This window comes from Myxine glutinosa, chromosome 11 (genome assembly GCF_964187855.1).
Source record: "Myxine glutinosa chromosome 11, kmMyxGlut1.1, whole genome shotgun sequence".
Taxonomy (NCBI): domain Eukaryota; kingdom Metazoa; phylum Chordata; class Myxini; order Myxiniformes; family Myxinidae; genus Myxine; species Myxine glutinosa.
The window spans coordinates 72,526,141-72,546,041 of record NC_136271.1 but is presented as its reverse complement, the minus strand read 5'-3'; the positions used below and the strand labels follow the sequence as shown (position 1 = coordinate 72,546,041).

At 44.9% G+C, this 19,901-nt stretch overlaps 1 protein-coding gene across 3 annotated transcripts in view; it reads right to left on the bottom strand.

Annotated features, from left to right (window-relative positions):
• LOC137436762 (focal adhesion kinase 1) overlaps positions 1–19,901 on the bottom strand; it is a 112,465-nt gene that overhangs the window by 57,779 nt on the left and 34,785 nt on the right. Inside the window, exons 2-8 of one of the 3 annotated variants that reach the window (XM_078786760.1) lie at positions 13,835–14,107; positions 10,890–11,059; positions 10,171–10,275; positions 9,272–9,351; positions 6,868–6,936; positions 1,935–1,992; positions 161–298 (exon numbers count right to left, since the gene is read on the bottom strand). In XM_078786760.1, coding sequence (XP_078642886.1) covers positions 161–298; positions 1,935–1,992; positions 6,868–6,936; positions 9,272–9,351; positions 10,171–10,194 — 369 coding nt within the window. In that variant the 5' untranslated portion in view covers positions 10,195–10,275; positions 10,890–11,059; positions 13,835–14,107. The remainder of the gene's footprint in view (positions 1–160; positions 299–1,934; positions 1,993–6,867; positions 6,937–9,271; positions 9,352–10,170; positions 10,276–10,889; positions 11,060–13,834; positions 14,108–19,901) is intronic. The other 2 variants (XM_078786758.1, XM_078786759.1) reach the window with 2 other exon arrangements.

Below are 19,901 nucleotides of genomic sequence, written 5' to 3'. Positions count from 1 at the left end.
CAGCAGTGATGCAACCAGCAGGCTGCATTCAGAATGAAATCCCAGTACAATATGCATTCACTAACATCTGAAGATCATTATCCTCTGTCAATGAGCTCTTACATCATGGAATTATGCTCTCAAAATAAATAAAATTGTAGGAAATGCAGGTATATTTTACAAGGTAGCAGATGTAGGTCTTGCGGTGGAAGAGCAGGCATCTTTGCAGGCGCTGCAGCGATCCCAGCATGCATTGCATCGGGTTCAAAGAGTCAAAATGTCGTCCCACTTGTTCCATATGCTTCCGTAGGAGTTTTGGCTGTATTTACGTGCACACACAAACATACATACGTATGCCCAGTAAAGTTTTTCACAAGAATATACCTTTATCCATATTATGAAGCAGGAGTGTCTGTCTGTCCTCCCGTCCATCCCGAAACTTCTCCCTCAATTTTGGGACTAGCCCCACCAAACCTTCTGTGGAACGTTTTGGGATCACATTGGGTGTCCTAAGGTAGGTTGGAGGCTTTATAACTTCTTCAATACAATTATAATTTTGACTTTCGATTTGTACGAAGTGTTTCGTACTGGCCCAAGTACCCGTTTCGTAAATGGCACCGAGAGGAGTGGGGGTAATCCACTCCATGCTGATGAAGGGCAGTGAGCCAGAAATGCATTCATGGATTGATTCAATTCCCAAGAGGTGGGCTGGCATTGCTAAAAAAAAAAAAAAGGTTGGCTGATTGATTGGGCAGGTAGCAGTGTTAGCAGCTAACATACGGCATATTTGCATTGCGGGTTCTGTGTCGTTCAAACACTGCATCTAAAAGCCAGAGGTAGCTCTTTCAATTGTAATATACTAGGGCATGCCCGTACTATATATATATCTAAAATTATATCCCCCCCCCCTCTATTTACATGAAATGGTTTGGTCCAAAGCGAACGGCTTGCGAGTACGGTGACAATCCCCCCCCTCTATTTACATGAAATGGTTTGGTCCAAAGCGAATGGCTTGCGAGTACGGTGACAATCCCCCCCCTCTATTTACATGAAATGGTTTGGTCCAAAGCGAACGGCTTGCGAGTACGGTGACAATCCCCCCCCCTCTATTTACATGAAATGGTTTGGTCCAAAGCGAACGGCTTGCGGAGTTTGGTAAAGAAATCGCCATAGCTCGGTAACTACTTGTCCGATTAATATGAAACCTTGAAAAGGCACATCCTCAGGTCCCCAGCAATATACCTGGCAAGTTTCAAGTATATCGGACCCGTGGTTGTCGAGAAACAGCGGTCACAGACAAACATACAAACATACAAACATACAAACATACACACAGAGATTACTGGAATTATAGATAGATATATATATATATATATATATATATATATATATATATATATATATATATATATATATATATATATATATATATATATATATATATATATATATATATATAAATATATATATATATATATATATATATATAAATAAGTGAGTTTTGTTTGACTCTGTGGTCAAAACATAAGACTTAAGATCCTATGTTCTCTAAAAAGAACTCAAGTCGATTATGCTCCTGTAATTTTTGACATTTTGTAATCGCTGCATAAATTGGGCCATTTATTTTATGGTCACTCCAACCCTGTACATGGAACTTGATGAGGCTTCAAACACACTGGCCTACTCTCTTTGGAGACACCAAGCGTGAGATATTTTACATTCACTATTTAAATGCAAATAGGGCTAGATATTGTGGTTGAGCAGATGAATGGATTCAAAGATGCTGACGTTATATATAGAAAAAGGAGGCATTCATGGTACAAAAACAAGGAGAGATTAAGAGTGCAACTGATAAGTCATGATATCATGCAATGCACTAGGGCAGTTATGGTCTCAAGTAAAATAGATTATCCATTATTGAGAAAGAGTCATGAAGTTTGACAAAGAAGAGCCACCTTGATCTGAACCGATAGCAGTGGGGGCAGTACACTGGTTAGCCCGCCCATTTCCTTCCTGAAATGCACACACGTGGTTACCAAAGGGATGGTTAAACAAGTACAGATACATTCCAAGTACACCGCCCCCATGCCAAATAAATAAATATTGTTATGTCGGGAGGGTAGCGCAATATCTAGAACCAGATAGATCTGTGTAGGTAGGTATCCGACTGTCGTGATGGGGAATCTACCTGTAATATGTTCTGTGTGTTTAGGCGATTTGTCGGGTAAGAGTATACCTGTGAACATACCAGGATGTTCGTGTGTTAGATAGTATAGGGATTAAGAATAACGCCCCTGTGTGTCACACCTGGTCATCAAACCTTTGTCCCTTATGGCAATGCACACCTGTAGACACTTAGTTAGGCCCTTTAGTGCACGCATTAATTAAATTCCCTTCCCTGACAAGACTGGAAGAAAATGGACAGGAAGCCAGTTCAGGGCGCCGCCGCATGGACCACAGCCAGCTACACCTCCGCTAGGCCTCGAGTAACACGCTACGTGCTATGACCAAGCTCCAGGTCTGTGGAGGGCACGTCACCGCCGCAAGGTTATAAAAAGGGCGCGCCGAACTCTATGCACGGTTCTAGCCCGAGTTCGCTGGCTTGCTTCTGGGAGTTCTCTTGAGTTGAGTGGAGTTCGCTTGCTTCTTGCACATTCCTTTGTCTCTCTGGCACATCCAACTCTTGGGAGAGCTGACTGGGACTTGGCAGACCGATCGTGTGTGGAGGTCGACCTCGTGTGGAGCCGCTAGCCTGCGTTGGACGCGTGGTGCTTGGAGCGAGGCCTTGTGGTGCTTGGAGCGAGGCCTTGTGGTGCTTGGAGCGAGGCCTTGTGGTGCTTGGAGCGAGGCCTGGTGGTGCTCGGAGGCGGACGGAGAGGGCCACGTGGGACGTGGACGATACACTGCAAGACTACAGATGAGATAAGGCTGCACTCACACCTCACATTTACAAGTACACGACGTTTTCTTTTATTCATTCATATTCCCTTGTTCGTTTCTGAAGTCTGGTGTGTGGGATCCCAAATTATGAATTAGATTTATCGTCGCGTTTACCTGTCCCAACCTTTTATTTGAATAAACCCTTGCATTAGTTTTCATTCCTTGTTAAACCCATGTCTGTTTGAGTTCGTTCGCCTTCCACAGGTACGCGCTTTTGCCGCAGCTTCCACTTTCCTTCTTCCTCCCGCATTTCATAGTTAAATCCATGTTCGGTCGTCGCCTCCAAGTAAAGCCGTTTTTGGTCCACCCGCGAGCCCTGGTATTAACCAAAGGGTCCCCGCGACAATATCCTCCAGTGCGGCATTGCCTTTGGCCTTTGGCACCCAGCAATACCACTGTGCAGCTCATAGAGACTGAATTGGGTGGGAGAGGTGTACACACTTCTGGTTGCGTGATCGGCATGGCCGACGCAATTTAACATCGTGGCCCTGTTATAACGCTGTAACCCAAATTTGGTAGCATTCTGACTGGTGGGTCTGGAGAAAAAGTTTTTGAAGGAATTTACGAAGTTCGCTATTTTGACACACTTCCGGTCATGTGATCGGCATACAACAACAACAACAACAACAACAACAGGCATTTTAAGGCCATTTCCCCTGCTATAGAGGGGGATAGCCTTGAGGGCCCTTCTCCATTTTGCCCTGTTTTCTGTATCTCCCCTTGTTAACCCCCTTGCCCGCATTTCTTCTTCCACCACCTTTAGCAAAGTCTTTCGTGGTCTTCCCCGTACTCTACTTCCTTCTACATTCAGTTCCATCACTCTTCTCAACCAGTCACTTTCATCCTTCCTCAACACATGACCAAACCATCTCAACCTGTTTCTCTTCACAGCATCCATCCCTGGCTCCATTCCCATCATCTTTCGCTATTCATCATTTGTCTTCCTCTCTCTCTCAACGATACTCCTCACATCCACCGAACAATTCGCATTTCCACCCTACGTTGCTGCTCTATATTCATTACCCATGTCTCACTCCTATAAATCATAACACTTCACACAGGCACCATACACCTTTCCCTTCAGCTTCAACGACACTCCCCTCCTCGTCAGCACGCCACTCACTTCCCGAAACTTCTACCTTGCACATCTCACTCTAGCAACCGTCGCCGAGTCTGATCCACCTTCTCCATTCAGCATGTCTCCTAGGTAACAAAATGTTTTCACACCTTCCAGCTTCATGCCGTCTCCAAGATCCAACTCAACATTTCCTCCATCTGCAGCTCCCTCTGTGCACACCTTACACTTGAATGTAGCTGCCACACTGGTTAATGACCCTCTCAAACCACTACATTTTTGATGAACCCACTCAGCACACATTGTACATTGAAAGGGGTTCACTCCGACACCTTTCCTGCACACAGCACACGGCCACTTCCCAGTTCTTTCCACCTCACCACATGCTTTACCACTTGCCATCACTTTCGACATTCTGATATTCACCTTCAGACGTTTTGCCTCCATACATTCCTTCCACTTGTTCATCTTCTCCTTGAGTCCATCCATACTCTCCGCAATCAACACCATATTATCTGCGTACAACAACTCCCACGGTAAACCATACTTTACGTTGCGAGCCAGCACCTCCATCACAGCTACAAATAGTGGTGGACTTAGTACCGACCCCTGATGCACTCCCACCTTTACCTCAAACCCACCACTGTTCCGGTCCTTCATCCTTACAGCTGTGCGCGCTCTCTGCTACATTGCCATCACTACTTTGATCAACCATTCCTCCACTCCTAACTTCCTCAATACCCATGTAACTACTTCACGTGGAACCCTATCAAATGCTTTCTCCAGATCAACAAACCCAAGAAACAACTCCTTCCTCTTCTCCATGTACTTCTCCTGCAACTGCCTCACAATAAAAAGCACATCTGTTGATCCTCTTCCTGGCATAAATCGAAACTGCATTTCGTCGATCTTCACTTCACTTTCCAACACCCTTTCCAATACCTTCATTCCATGCTCTAATAACTTGCTTTAATCCTCAATATGAGTCACAGTCCAGAGGGTCACCTTTCCCCTTGTATAGAGGGACGAGGGTACTCAGTTCCATATCCACTGGAATGTGGCCTGCTTTCACCACCAGATTACAAATCTCTGTCATTCTCTTCACACCCCAACTTCCCGCTGCCTTCAGCATATCTCCCACAACTCCCGTCGGCCCTCCCGCTTTTCTACTCTTCATTGCTTTTATCGCTTCGTCAACTTCCTTCTCAGTTATCTTCTCTGCCAGTCCTAAAACTGGGTTACTCTCTATGTTGCCATCCCATTCATTATCTGCATTCAACAGCATTTCCATATATCTCTTCCATCTTCCTTTTATTCCATCTGGGTCCACAACGATTTGTCCCACTTCATCCTTCAAGCAACTCACCCCCATCACATCAAACCTCTTTCGCTATCTGCTTTGCAATCCTGAATACCGCTCTCTGACCCTCTTCCGAATCCAAGCGTTCTCCGAACATTGTCCTATATGCCTCCTGCGCCATTGCTACCTCTTTCTTTGCAGCCTTCTTGGCTGCCTTATAACGTTCATGCTCTGCCTCTTCTGCCCCATACCCTTTGCCTTCTGCCACTCCTTGAAATTCTTCCTCTTCTCGTCAAGCCTCTTTCCAACTTCATCATCCCACCACCCTGTTTTTGAGTGCCTCGGTGGTCCTTTTGTCCATCCACATACCTCACCAACGGCTCCCAACAGACTATCTTTCATTGACATCCAACCACTTTCAAGCTCAACCACATCATCCTCTCCCATACTCAGCCGCTCTTTTAATGCCTCCCCCACTGTCGCCTCTTTCAACTTCCACACCTTCATTCTCGGTTGGTATTTCACTCGCCGAGCTCTCCTCGCACCTTTCACCCTTATGTCACAGACAACCAAGTGGTGCTGTGAAACAGCCTCCGCCCCTGGGATCACGTTTGTGTCCCAGAGGTGCCCCCTATCTCGCCTACGCACCATCAGGTAGTCAACGGTTGTCATCGACCCACCCTACGTGTATGTAACAAGCTTATTATCCTCTTTCTGGAACTGAGTATTACAAATCAACAAACCTGCTCCATCAACAAACTCCAAAATCCTTTCACCTTCTCCATTCCTCACACCATATCCGTAACCCCCATGGACTCCCTCAAAACCGTCTATACTCCTTCCCACGTGTCCATTTAAGTCTCCTCCTACCATAACAACTTCGTCATCTTTCACCTTTTGCATGAGCTTCTCCATCACACACCAGAACTGGTCCTTCTCTTCATCGCTCCGACCGACCTGCGGGGCATATCCTGAGATGACTTTCGCCAAGAGCTTTCCAATCATCATTTTCAACATCATCAACCTTTCACTCACTTTCGTCACACTCACCACACTGTCTACAAATTCTTCAGAAAACAGGAGACCGACACTATGCACGCCTTCCGGGCACCCTTGCATGATCGGCATGGCCTCCACAATTTAACTTCAGGACCCTGTCCTAATGTTGTAACCCAAATTTGGTAGCATTCTGACTGGTGGGTCTGGAGAAAAAGATTTCTGAAGGAATTTACTAAGTCAGCCATTTTGACACACTTCCGGTCACGTGACCACAATGAGGTTTGCAATACCCATTACAAGTCAGGAGCGGAACCTTGCTGCCAAATTTCAGCCTGATCGGCCCAGCGGTTTGGCCAGAAAAGTCGAAATATGCGACGGACGGACAGACGGTGCACCATGACAATACCTAATATAGAATTCCAATTCCAGATAAGCTAACAAGGTAAAACGGCAAAGAAACAAGAGGGGGCATCAAGTGACCTGTGAAATAAATACATGAGGTTATGACACGTAGGGCATATCATCTGGTCAACCGTATCGCATATGTAGGTGGGGTGCTCTATCGAATTCTTACTCTTGGTGTTCCAACAATGATTTCTGGGATTTTCGTTCAGAAGTTGAAGAAATGCTGTAGAACTTGCGCCTGCATGATAATAAACACGGGTATTACAAGGATGTAACAACCACATTTCCATCCTCGGGCCTTCTCGAGCACGGCCTACATTTCCAAAACGATAGGTTTTATATCAACCCAAAGTGGACAAATGTATGCTAATCGCTGTGGGGAGAAAAGTAAAGCTGACATTTAGGGTGTTAGCCCTTCCACGGAGTAAGAGTTTACCTGGGCATTGGTACCTCTTCAACCAGTCATGGTATTGCAGCAAAGCATTTCTGCCAATGGCAAATTCTCCCTTCTGAACTTGCTAATGATCAATTTTTTTAAAACATCTTCCACTGCAGTACTCAGTTTGGTTCATCCAATCGCATTCTTGTGGGAGTGAACATCTCTCCGTCTATTGTCAGAGAGCTGCCTCCGTGCCAGAGAGTCTGGTGGTTCACTCAGGCCCACTGGCAATGCGAGGACTTCCCTCTCACTTCACAATTGGTCTTCCATCTCCACCGCCCCTGAAATTGATTCCACCTGATTTATCCCATCTCGTCTTCAGTTAATATCACACACATCCTCTAGCGGCCTAGCCCATGGTACACTTAATCCAGTGGTGAGGCAGTTGCCTGGAAACAACTTGCCTTCTCTTCCTGGAAGAAAATCATCATCATAAAGCCCACAACAAATGTGTGTCCACTCGCAGAAGAACCAGGAAACAACATCTGTCCAACCTCAAGATTAAACGTTTGAGCTCGTTTTCCTCCTTTAAAATTTTGTGGTGTCTTGTTAAGTCTTTTCCCCAGGCTATGCTCACTCTCCACCCCTTCCCTCACTTCAAATGGCACCATAGCCGAGCAAACTCATGAGAAGGCCGAATGCCTCAATTCTGTCTTTGCTTCCAAATCTCGCTTACGCGACCTCTCACTCTGTGTCCTCCTTCGCTATCCACTCGCACCCAACTACTCATGGACACTATCTTTCTCACCTGAGAAGGTAGGAAAGGTTTTAGCAATCCTAGACGACTCTGACTCAACCTTCGACTCCGATTCTGTGATGGGTGTGGACGGCCTCAGTGGCCAAGTCCAGAAAAACTGACAAGCCTTTGTTGCATTTTCTTTCTGCTTTGTTATCATTATCCTCAGTCACATTCCATCGACTTGGGAAGACATCCAACATCAATGATAAAAAGGTGAAAAACATGATGGTCTGAACTACAGGCCCATTAGCTTTCTTCCATTTATAAGCCAAGGTGTGGAATCCAGGTTGACATCAAATCCTCCCTTTTCTCCAACAGTTTGATCTCAGACAATTAGTTTGGTTTCCAACCTGGTTCCTCCACCCTTGTTATATTGTGTCCTGATCTGTTCGGTGTCCTAGATCTTCCACGAGACTAGAGCATGCATTAAAAAAAAAAAAAGTGACTGGGCCTAAGACACGACTTTAGGGCACTCCACCCTTGACGCAGAGAGAGGAGATTAGAGGATCCCACTGAAAGCCACACATTGGCTACGAGAGTGAAGGAAGTCAGTAATCCAAGAGTGGAGTTGGCCTCGGATTCCATAGGCAGAGAGTTTGGAGAGCAAGGCAGGATGACAAACTGTATCGAAAGCTCAAGAAATGTCCACAGAGACTGCCCTGATCTAATGTCTGATATTGAGGACCTCCATTGTTTGGAGAGTAGAATCAGCATGTCCATGGTAGAGTGACTGAGTGTGAATCCGTATTGATGATCAAAGATGAGGTTGTTGGAGAAAAGGAATGATTTTATGTCAACTGCGATGATGGATTCCAGGACCTTGCTGAGGACTGGAAATAAGCTAATGGATCTGGAGTTGGGGGGATCCGTTTTTGCACCTTTTTATGCAATGCTGTGATGATGGCCGATTTCCAACTAGATGGAAGATGACGTGTGGTAAATGACAGGGCGAAAAGGGCAGAGAGAGGAAGTGCAAGAGCAGCAGAGTAGGGTTGCAGGACGCGTGCGCCGATACCAGCCGGTCCAGTTGCAGAGTCGAAATCGAGGATTGCTAAAAACATTTCCACCTTCTCAGGTGCAAAAGACAAATAATTCAGGTGCAGTTTGGTGTGACTGGGTAGAGTGGGTACAGAAAGAGCAGGGTTAGGGACACAATATGTTGAAGAAAACATAGAATCGAGGCCTTCTCGGCCTTCTCACAGCCTACTCATGAGCGGAGTCGGCTGTGGTGCTATTTGAAGTGAGGGAAGGGACGTTGTTGTTGGAATCCAGCAAGGCACTGTTGTTACAGAAGTCCATCATGATAACGATGATTATATCTCAAGTGCACTACTACTTCTGAAGCCACAAGTGAATAAACTGCTGCAAACAGAAACCCTACAAGAACAAACGTACCGGATTTCCAAGCAGGCGAGTTCAAACGCCATCTCCTTCTCTACTCCGTTCATGGCTTGCTTTTGATAATTCTGCCAGACCTTGCATGGATAACACACATGCAAATAAACACCACATACGATGTCCGTCGTACAGTTCTATGCATCACACAATGTTAACAACACAATTTGTACTGTATATTAACTAACTTGACATTATTGGTATTAAACTATAAGGTTCATTGCGAAGATTTTTGGGAACTTTGGCCTAACCAACTTGACGTTTGCAGAAAATGTTTATTATTGTAAAAACAAAATGACCCTCCACTCTTCTTCTTATTTTCCCCCTTCCTCACCTCACGTTCTCATTCCTCTCCCACGCACACTCCTCTTCCAATCACTGAGCCTCCTTCCTCCCATTATTCAGTTTCATATCAGGTTTGCTGAACCGCTAGCATGAGCTACACAAGGTGAACCGCAAAACTGAAGTGAACCATCTCTTATATGGGCATATGATAAGTAAGTCATCATATATTAAAGAAAAGTATAGATGCTGTTCGACTTCCTTTGAGGTCATCTCATCTCGATTGTCGAAGCGATAAACTTATAAAATGGGTGGTGATGTCCTGATGTCTGTCCGACCGTCTGTTAACTCTTTGCTTAATTCTTTGGTGGCGGAGGAAAAACTCTTTGCTACTTCTCCCTTATCACCCGGTTGATTGTTCTGAAACTTGGCACATTAATACAGCACAGTATCCCGCACAATAGCCCATTTTGGATCATGTTTTTTTAGATGCACTCAAAATATGACAATCATAATTATGTGGTGCCTGTTACATCAGAGCCGAAGTTAAAAATGTTCCCTCCGAACTAATAATATCATTCATTCCTGAATTAACAAGGCACCAAAAGGTGCATTACCTGTTGGTAGAGGTAGTTCAGCATAATCTCACTGTGGCTGAACTCCACCAGGAAGTCTTGGGGCAGAAATCGAAGGTGAAGTTCATACCTGAATATATATCAGAGCTGGAGGGAATTTTCACTTCCAGTTAAATCTCAACATGATTCTAAATAGCCAAGTATCATGTCGCCATTTAATTACCCTCACAAGAGGCCACTGCATATGGCTCCCTTGGTCTGTCTGTCTGTCTGCATATGTGCTCATGTCGGACACAAACGCCACCTGGTGGTAACCAGTATTACTACCGTTTTGTTTTTTCAACAAGTACTTCTATAAAGTAGGCACAATTAAAATGTGAGTATGTCTATAAAGTATGTACTATTGCATTGCAACCACGTCTATAAAGGACATACTATTAAGAATGTGATACGTCTATAAAATACGTGCTGTTAGGAACGTGTTTTTTTTTCTTCTATAAAGTACGCACTATTAAAACATGTGTACGCCCCGAAAGTACATACTATTGGAAAATGAGCATGTCTATAAAGTACGTACGATCAGAATGTGAGTATGTCTATATAATGCATACGATTGGCACTGCCGTGCCCCGACGGCCTACGAGAACTGGTGGTAACCCACAGCCACATGCTGCATAAGAACGACGCCGATGATATCATCGAGTGGGTCCAACGTGTGTACCAAGGCAACGCAATGAGTTTTTAACCTTTCACCTGCTTACCTCCACTCATCAGCTGGATGTTTGCACTCGTACGTATCTCGAGCGATTTGCATCCGCCAGGAAGAAGTAAGCCAGTACACGTGACCTGTGGGCACGTGTCTGATAGAAATCGCAAAGCACGATTGCCACACCTGCAAACTTCGTCCCTCCAGTAGTGATTCCACAACTTCCTGTAGAAACCGCACATCCACACCGGTACAAATGGGAAAATAAAATGAACTCACAATTTTTTAGAGAAACGAGACCCATTATACCACATGCAGGTGAGCAGGTGAGCACTAGTAAAACGGTTTCATTGTGGTGCTGCACACACACGACTCGATTGCCAGAGAGGTAGGCCACAACGCGTTGGTAAAACAAAGAGTCTTTATTCAAAGCTCGTACTTCAGCACTGGGCGGGCTCGAGCTTAGAGCCCGCATATATGTCCCGAGGTCACACCTGGACCCCGGGCGTGGCCGATCGGTCGAAAGGCGGGCATGTGCTTTCGTTCCCCGCCTGGACGCTCGCGCCACCCACTGGTGCGCGGAGTTATTGGCCCTTGTGCCCGCCACAACATCACCATGGCTCATCATCATGTCGCCCCGCCGTTACGGCGTTGGTGTTCAATTCTTGTGAACCGCTTGTGGCTATACAGTCCGAGTGCCGATTTGCATCGGCGTCCACAAGTTGTACAAATCCATTTAGAGTCAGCAGGCACCGGTTGCCGCTCGCGTTCCTTACGCTTTCTGCGGGCTTCTTTGGCGGCATCTATACGACCCATCTATACGACTTCACCATGGCTAAGGTCCAATCTTTAATACAAGATGGAAACTCATGGAAAAGCAAGATGGCGGAGGGTGAAAAAAAAAAGCAATATATTGACAGTGGGGAAACAAGCAAGGGAATGAATAAACAGGAAAAGAAGAGAGAGTGTAGGGAAGGGAACACAGTAACCTGTCATACTGTCATAGGCCTCAGTACGGAAGGGTTCATGGAGGTAATCAAGATTGTTGGTATGGACTGAGTATTACGAGAGATGGTGGTGCACACCTTTCCCTGGAGGGAAGAGTAGGATTGAACAGCATCAGGAAGGAAGTTGCACAAACAGAAGAAAATAGTAACAAGTAAGTGGAGGTGAGCAGTCGACCTGGATTTGTGAATCGTATTTTTTCTTGATCGTGAATTGTTTTTCGAAGTGAATCTTGTTCCCCTTGATTTCTAGTTCCCTTTCTTGTTCCCCTTGATCCTACTCTGACTTCTACTCTGCTGTTGGTTTTTCCCCCTTCCCATTTTGTTCGCCCAATCTGCTCTAGCTCTTCTACAAGCCTCAACCATTTATACAAAAAACCAGAGATCGAACTTGTTCCTCATCCTCATCACATGGAGTATGGTTGTACTCCATATGTCGGGATGGCACGGGGAAAAAAATGGCCGCCCATTAAAAAGTGCACAAAAGGACATGTTTAAAAACTACTATACAGTGAAGTCATAAGCATTTAACAGCCATACCTTTTTAATATTCTCGAACGTTTTCCTAACTAACTAGAAGGGCACTCGGTAGAGCGCATAACTCTGCCAGGCTGAACAGTTTACGCTTTGTATCTCCCAGCTAGGCCGTATCTGGATTCGGACCTGAACCAAAACTGAATCGGCTTGTTCTTGTCACCTACCCAACTCATCCACCAACTTTTGTCCTAACTCGTCCATATATTTTTGAGACATCTTGTTATATATCGTTTTTAGCTCTATCGCTCAATGGTGAAGAATCACTTTAAAATAGTTGGATCTGGATCTTCACAAAAATTGAACCAATTCTTCCTTGTCACACATCCAATCTGTTTACCAAATTTCTTCCACATCCGTCCACAACTTTTTGGGATATCCTGCTCAGAGACACAACAGATCGGGGTGAAAACATAACCTCGTCCACCTTCGGTGGCAGAGGTAACGAGAATGTAAAACATGGCAGAATCCATCTCTAAAGTACCAAAATGAGAGATCGCAAAATCGCCAATTTGTTAATCTTCAGAATTGTTGATAAATGTCATCCTGCCCAGTACAATAATGGCTGAAGCAATTAGAATGATTCCAATGGAAGGAAGCGACATTCTCTCTTGGGTAATATTACTCGAGGTCAGAGAGTCATATCAAATCCATCCAAAGTGTTTGCTACTTTTGTAAGTTCACCTTCAGAATAACTTATATTCATCATCAGGAACTAACAGCACCTGCCCAGTGAGATCCATCGATCCAGACCCTGTTCATTTGGGAACCCCAGAAAATCTTGTCCGAGATCCCAAGATTCCGACTCCAGCCGGGTTTCCATGAAATAACAAGGCATAATTTAACTTGGCAGGTATAAATATAGAACTATAGCTTCATGTATACATATGCTCAATTAATAAACTAATGTTGGTCTTCAGCGCATCAACATTGATCAAGTGATCAATGTAGTTCCAGAATCAAGGCCTGCTATTATCCCAGTGTGTGGATCTGAAATAGGATTTTGGACATCTTTAGATCTACAGCTACCCATCAGTCAGAATGTATACACGGGATACATGAGAGGCAAATAACTATGTGATTTTACCCACACATTGCTTACCATTAGACTATACTGTACATGGTAACCTTGTAGCATTGGCATCAAGCTGGACGTGTGGTTAACCAACTGCAGGCCCTTATTTTGACTCGTCGGGTTTTAGCATTGAGAAATGGCATGAAACAGTCACACTTTACTCCTTCTGGCTAACAACTGTGCATGTTACATTTCACTAGATATCCGGTTCTTATTCCGCTGCTCGCACCAGCATGGGGTTTGCATGTCCGAGGAGATGGTAGGCACGTCAAAGGGATCAGAAGAACGGATTCATATTTTTCAGCAACACAGCAAGCATATTCAATAAATGTAATAACATATTTATAATCTTTATAATCTCTGATGATGGGTAAAAAAGAAACTTACCAACACGCTACTCTGTTCTCGATAGCGGACTGTGCTGTAGCTCTTCATTAAGGGCTCATCAAAATGGTGAAACACCTTGAGCAGACGTCCTTGGGTAGATAATCTTCTATGATCGTTTGGCTGCCAATAGTTCGAGCTCCTATCATCAACAGAGGCTGTCCGTGAAGAGGAATCGCGATGTTGGCGTAGTTGTGCTCTGCCAGCACCATTGGTTGTAGCACCTTCTGCCATTTTTCTTGAGAATTTCCGACTATTCTTCAGAGTTTGAAGAACCTGTCAAAAGTAAATACAGGAAAATATTGGTTTCTTCCGAATTTGCAATTTCCAGTAGCTCAGCACCCAAAACTTTACAAAAAGTGCAGCTAGCGGTGTGCCAGCTGGACTGGGAGTGAAAAGCATGTTTGTTGGTGATGAAGACCCAACAGAATAGCTTCCCGGGGGAGCAGACCAAGTGAAGTCGGCAAAAACAGCTGCACAGTATGTGGGAGAGCACAGGTCAGTCAGAAACTGGTTATATTGGGGGTTATATCAGATGGGATATCAAGTTATATCAGAAACACAGCGAGGAAATCCGACCTCCATCAGGTTATATCGGAAACACAGCAAGGAAAGACGACCTCCATCAGGTTATATCAGAAACAGGTTATATCAGAAACACAACGAGGAAATCCGTCCATCAGGTTATATCAGAAATACAGCGAGGAAATCAGACCTCCCTCAGGTTATATCAGAAACACAGTGAGGAAATCCGACCTCCCTCAGGTTATATCAGAAACACAGTGAAGAAATCCGACCTCCATCAGGTTATATCAGAAACACAGCGAGGAAATCCGACCTCCATCAGGTTATATCAGAAACACAGCGAGGAAATCCGACCTCCCTCAGGTTATATCAGAAACACAGTGAGGAAATCCGACCTCCATCAGGTTATATCAGAAACACAGTGAGGAAATCCGACCTCCATCAGGTTATATCAGAAACACAGTGAGGAAATCCGACCTCCATCAGGTTATATCAGAAACACAGCGAGGAAATCCGACCTCCATCCGGTTATATCAGAAACACAGTGAGGAAATCCGACCTCCATCAGGTTATATCAGAAACACAGCGAGGAAATCCGACCTCCCTCAGGTTATATCAGAAACACAGCGAAGAAATCCGACCTCCATCAGGTTATATCAGAAACACAGCGAAGAAATCCGACCTCCCTCAGGTTATATCAGAAACACAGCGAGGAAATCCGACCTCCCTCAGGTTATATCAGAAACACAGCGAGGAAATCCGACCTCCATCAGGTTATATCAGAAACACAGCGAGGAAATCCGACCTCCCTCAGGTTATATCAGAAACACAGTGAGGAAATCCGACCTCCATCAGGTTATATCAGAAACACAGTGAGGAAATCCGACCTCCATCAGGTTATATCAGAAACACAGTGAGGAAATCCGACCTCCATCAGGTTATATCAGAAACACAGCGAGGAAATCCGACCTCCATCAGGTTATATCAGAAACACAGTGAGGAAATCCGACCTCCATCAGGTTATATCAGAAACACAGCGAGGAAATCCGACCTCCCTCAGGTTATATCAGAAACACAGCGAAGAAATCCGACCTCCCTCAGGTTATATCAGAAACACAGCGAGGAAATCCGACCTCCCTCAGGTTATATCAGAAACACAGTGAGGAAATCCGACCTCCCTCAGGTTATATCAGAAACAGGTTATATCAGAAACACAGCGAGGAAATCTGACCTCCATCAGGTTACATCAGAAACACAGCGAGGAAATCCGACCTCCCTCAGGTTATATCAGAAACAAAGCGAGGAAATCCGACATCCCTCAGGTTATATCAGAAACACAGTGAGGAAATCCGACCTCCCTCAGGTTATATCAGAAACACAGCGAGGAAATCTGACCTCCATCAGGTTACATCAGAAACACAGCGAAGAAATCCGACCTCCCTCAGGTTATATCAGAAACAAAGCGAGGAAATCCGACATCCCTCAGGTTATATCAGAAACACAGTGAGGAAATCCGACCTCCCTCAGGTTATATCAGAAACGGGTTATATCAGAAACACAGCGAGGAAATCTGACCTCCATCAGGTTACATCAGAAACCCAGCGAGGAAATCCGACCTCCCTCAGGTTATATCAGAAACACAGCGAGGAAATCCGACCTCCATCAGGTTATATCAGAAACACAGCGAGGAAATCCGACCTCCATCAGGTTATATCAGAAACACAGCGAGGAAATCCGACCTCCCTCAGGTTATATCAGAAACAGGTTATATCAGAAACACAGCGAGGAAATCCGACCTCCATCAGGTTATATCAGAAACACAGTGAGGAAATCCGACCTCCCTCAGGTTATATCAGAAACAGGTTATATCAGAAACACTGCGAGGAAAAATCAGAAACAGAGTGAAGAAATCCGACCTCCATCAGGTTATATCAGAAACACAGCGAGGAAATCCGACCTCCATCAGGTTATATCAGAAACAGGTTATATCAGAAACACAGCGAGGAAATCCGACCTCCATCAGGTTATATCAGAAACACAGCGAAGAAATCCGACCTCCCTCAGGTTATATCAGAAACACAGCGAGGAAATCCGACCTCCATCAGGTTATATCAGAAACACAGCGAAGAAATCCGACCTCCCTCAGGTTATATCAGAAACACAGTGAGGAATTTCCGACCTCCCTCAGGTTATATCAGAAACACTGAGGAAATCCGACCTCCATCAGGTTATATCAGAAACACTGAGGAAATCCGACCTCCATCAGGTTATATCAGAAACACAGTGAGGAAATCCGACCTCCATCAGGTTATATCAGAAACAGGTTATATCAGAAACACAGCGAGGAAATCCGATCTCCATCAGGTTATATCAGAAACACAGCGAAGAAATCCGACCTCCCTCAGGTTATATCAGAAACACAGCGAGGAAATCCGACCTCCCTCAGGTTATATCAGAAACACAGCGAGGAAATCCGACCTCCATCAGGTTATATCGGAAACACAGTGAGGAAATCCGACCTCCATCAGGTTATATCAGAAACACAGTGAGGAAATCGGACATCCTCAGGTTATATCAGAAACACAGCGAGGAAATCCGACCTCCATCAGGTTATATCAGAAACACAGCGAGGAAATCCGACCTCCATCAGGTTATATCAGAAACACAGTGAGGAAATCCGACCTCCCTCAGGTTATATCAGAAACACAGCAAGGAAATCCGACCTCCATCAGGTTATATCAGGAACACAGCGAAGAAATCCGACCTCGCTCAGGTTATATCAGAAACACAGTGAGGAAATCCGACCTCCCTCAGGTTATATCAGAAACACAGCAAGGAAATCCGACCTCCATCAGGTTATATCAGGAACACAGCGAGGAAATCCGACCTCCCTCAGGTTATGTCAGAAACAGTGAGGAAATCCGACCTCCCTCAGGTTATATCAGAAACAGGTTATATCAGAAACACAGCGAGGAAATCCGACCTCCATCAGGTTATATCAGAAACACAGTGAGGAAATCCGACCTCCCTCAGGTTATATCAGAAACAGGTTATATCAGAAACACAGTGAGGAAAAATCAGAAACACAGTGAAGAAATCCGACCTCCATCAGGTTATATCAGAAACACAGCGAAGAAATCCGACCTCCCTCAGGTTATATCAGAAACACAGCGAGGAAATCTGACCTCCATCAGGTTATATCAGAAACACAGCGAAGAAATCCGACCTCCCTCAGGTTATATCAGAAACACAGTGAGGAAATCCGACCTCCCTCAGGTTATATCAGAAACACAGCGAAGAAATCCGACCTCCCTCAGGTTATATCAGAAACAGTGAGGAAATCCGACCTCCCTCAGGTTATATCAGAAACACAGCGAGGAAATCCGACCTCCATCAGGTTATATCAGAAACACAGAGAAGAAATCCGACCTCCCTCAGGTTATATCAGAAACACAGCGAGGAAATCCGACCTCCATCAGGTTATATCAGAAACACAGCGAAGAAATCCGACCTCCCTCAGGTTATATCAGAAACACAGTGAGGAAATCCGACCTCCCTCAGGTTATATCAGAAACACAGCGAGGAAATCCGACCTCCATCAGGTTATATCAGGAACACAGCGAGGAAATCCGACCTCCCTCAGGTTATATCAGAAACACAGTGAGGAAATCCGACCTCCATCAGGTTATATCAGAAACACAGCGAAGAAATCCGACCCCCCTCAGGTTATATCAGAAACACAGCGAGGAAATCCGACCTCCATCAGGTTATATCAGAAACACAGTGAGGAAATCCGACCTCCATGAGGTTATATCAGAAACACAATGAGGAAATCCGACCTCCATCATGTTATATCAGAAACACAGCGAGGAAATCCGACCTCCATCAGGTTATATCAGAAACACAGCGAGGAAATCCGACCTCCATCAGGTTATATTAGAAACACAGTGAGGAAATCCGACCTCCATCAGGTTATATCAGAAACACAGCAAGGAAATCCGACCTCCATCAGGTTATATCAGAAACAGTGAGGAAATCCGACCTCCCTCAGGTTATATCAGAAACAGGTTATATCAGAAACACAGTGAGGAAATCTGACCTCCATCAGGTTATATCAGAAACACAGCGAGGAAATCCGACCTCCATCAGGTTATATCAGAAACACAGCGAGGAAATCCGACCTCCATCAGGTTATATTAGAAACACAGTGAGGAAATCCGACCTCCATCAGGTTATATTAGAAACACAGTGAGGAAATCCGACCTCCATGAGGTTATATCAGAAACACAATGAGGAAATCCGACCTCCATCATGTTATATCAGAAACACAGCGAGGAAATCCGACCTCCATCAGGTTATATCAGAAACACAGCGAGGAAATCCGACCTCCATCAGGTTATATTAGAAACACAGTGAGGAAATCCGACCTCCATCAGGTTATATCAGAAACACAGCAAGGAAATCCGACCTCCATCAGGTTATATCAGAAACAGTGAGGAAATCCGACCTCCCTCAGGTTATATCAGAAACAGGTTATATCAGAAACACAGTGAGGAAATCTGACCTCCATCAGGTTATATCAGAAACACAGCGAGGAAATCCGACCTCCCTCAGGTTATATCAGAAACACAGTGAGGAAATCCGACCCCCATCAGGTTGTATCAGAAACAGTGAGGAAATCCGATCTCCATCAGGTTATATCAGAAACACAGCGAGGAAATACGACCTCCATCAGGTTACATCAGAAACACAGCGAGGAAATCCGACCTCCCTCAAGTTATATCAGAAACACAGCGAGGAAAATCAGAAACACAGTGAAGAAATCCGGCCTCCCTCAGGTTATATCAGAAACACAGCGAGGAAATCCGACCTCCCTCAGGTTATATCAGAAACACAGCGAGGAAAATCAGAAACAGTGAAGAAATCCGGCCTCCCTCAGGTTATATCAGAAACACAGAGAGGAAATCCGACCTCCCTCAGGTTATATGAGAAACAGGTTACATCAGAAACACAGCGAGGAAATCCGACCTCCCTCAAGTTATATCAGAAACACTGAGGAAATCCGACCTCCCTCAGGTTATATCAGAAACACAGCGAGGAAAATCAGAAACAGTGAAGAAATCCGACCCCCCTCAGGTTATATCAGAAACACAGTGAGGAAATCCGACCTACATCAGGTTATATCAGAAACACAGCGAGGAAATGCGACCTCCATCAGGTTTTATCAGAAACACAGCGAAGAAATCTGACCCCCCTCAGGTTATATCAGAAACACAGCGAGGAAATGCGACCCCCCTCAGGTTATGTCAGAAACACAGCGAGGAAATCCGACCTCCATCAGGTTTTATCAGAAACACAGCGAAGAAATCTGACCCCCCTCAGGTTATATCAGAAACACAGTGAGGAAATCCGACCTACATCAGGTTATATCAGAAACACAGTGAGGAAATCCGACCTCCATCAGGTTATATCAGAAACAGGTTATATCAGAAACACAGCGAGGAAATCCGACCTCCATCAGGTTATATCAGAAACACAGCGAAGA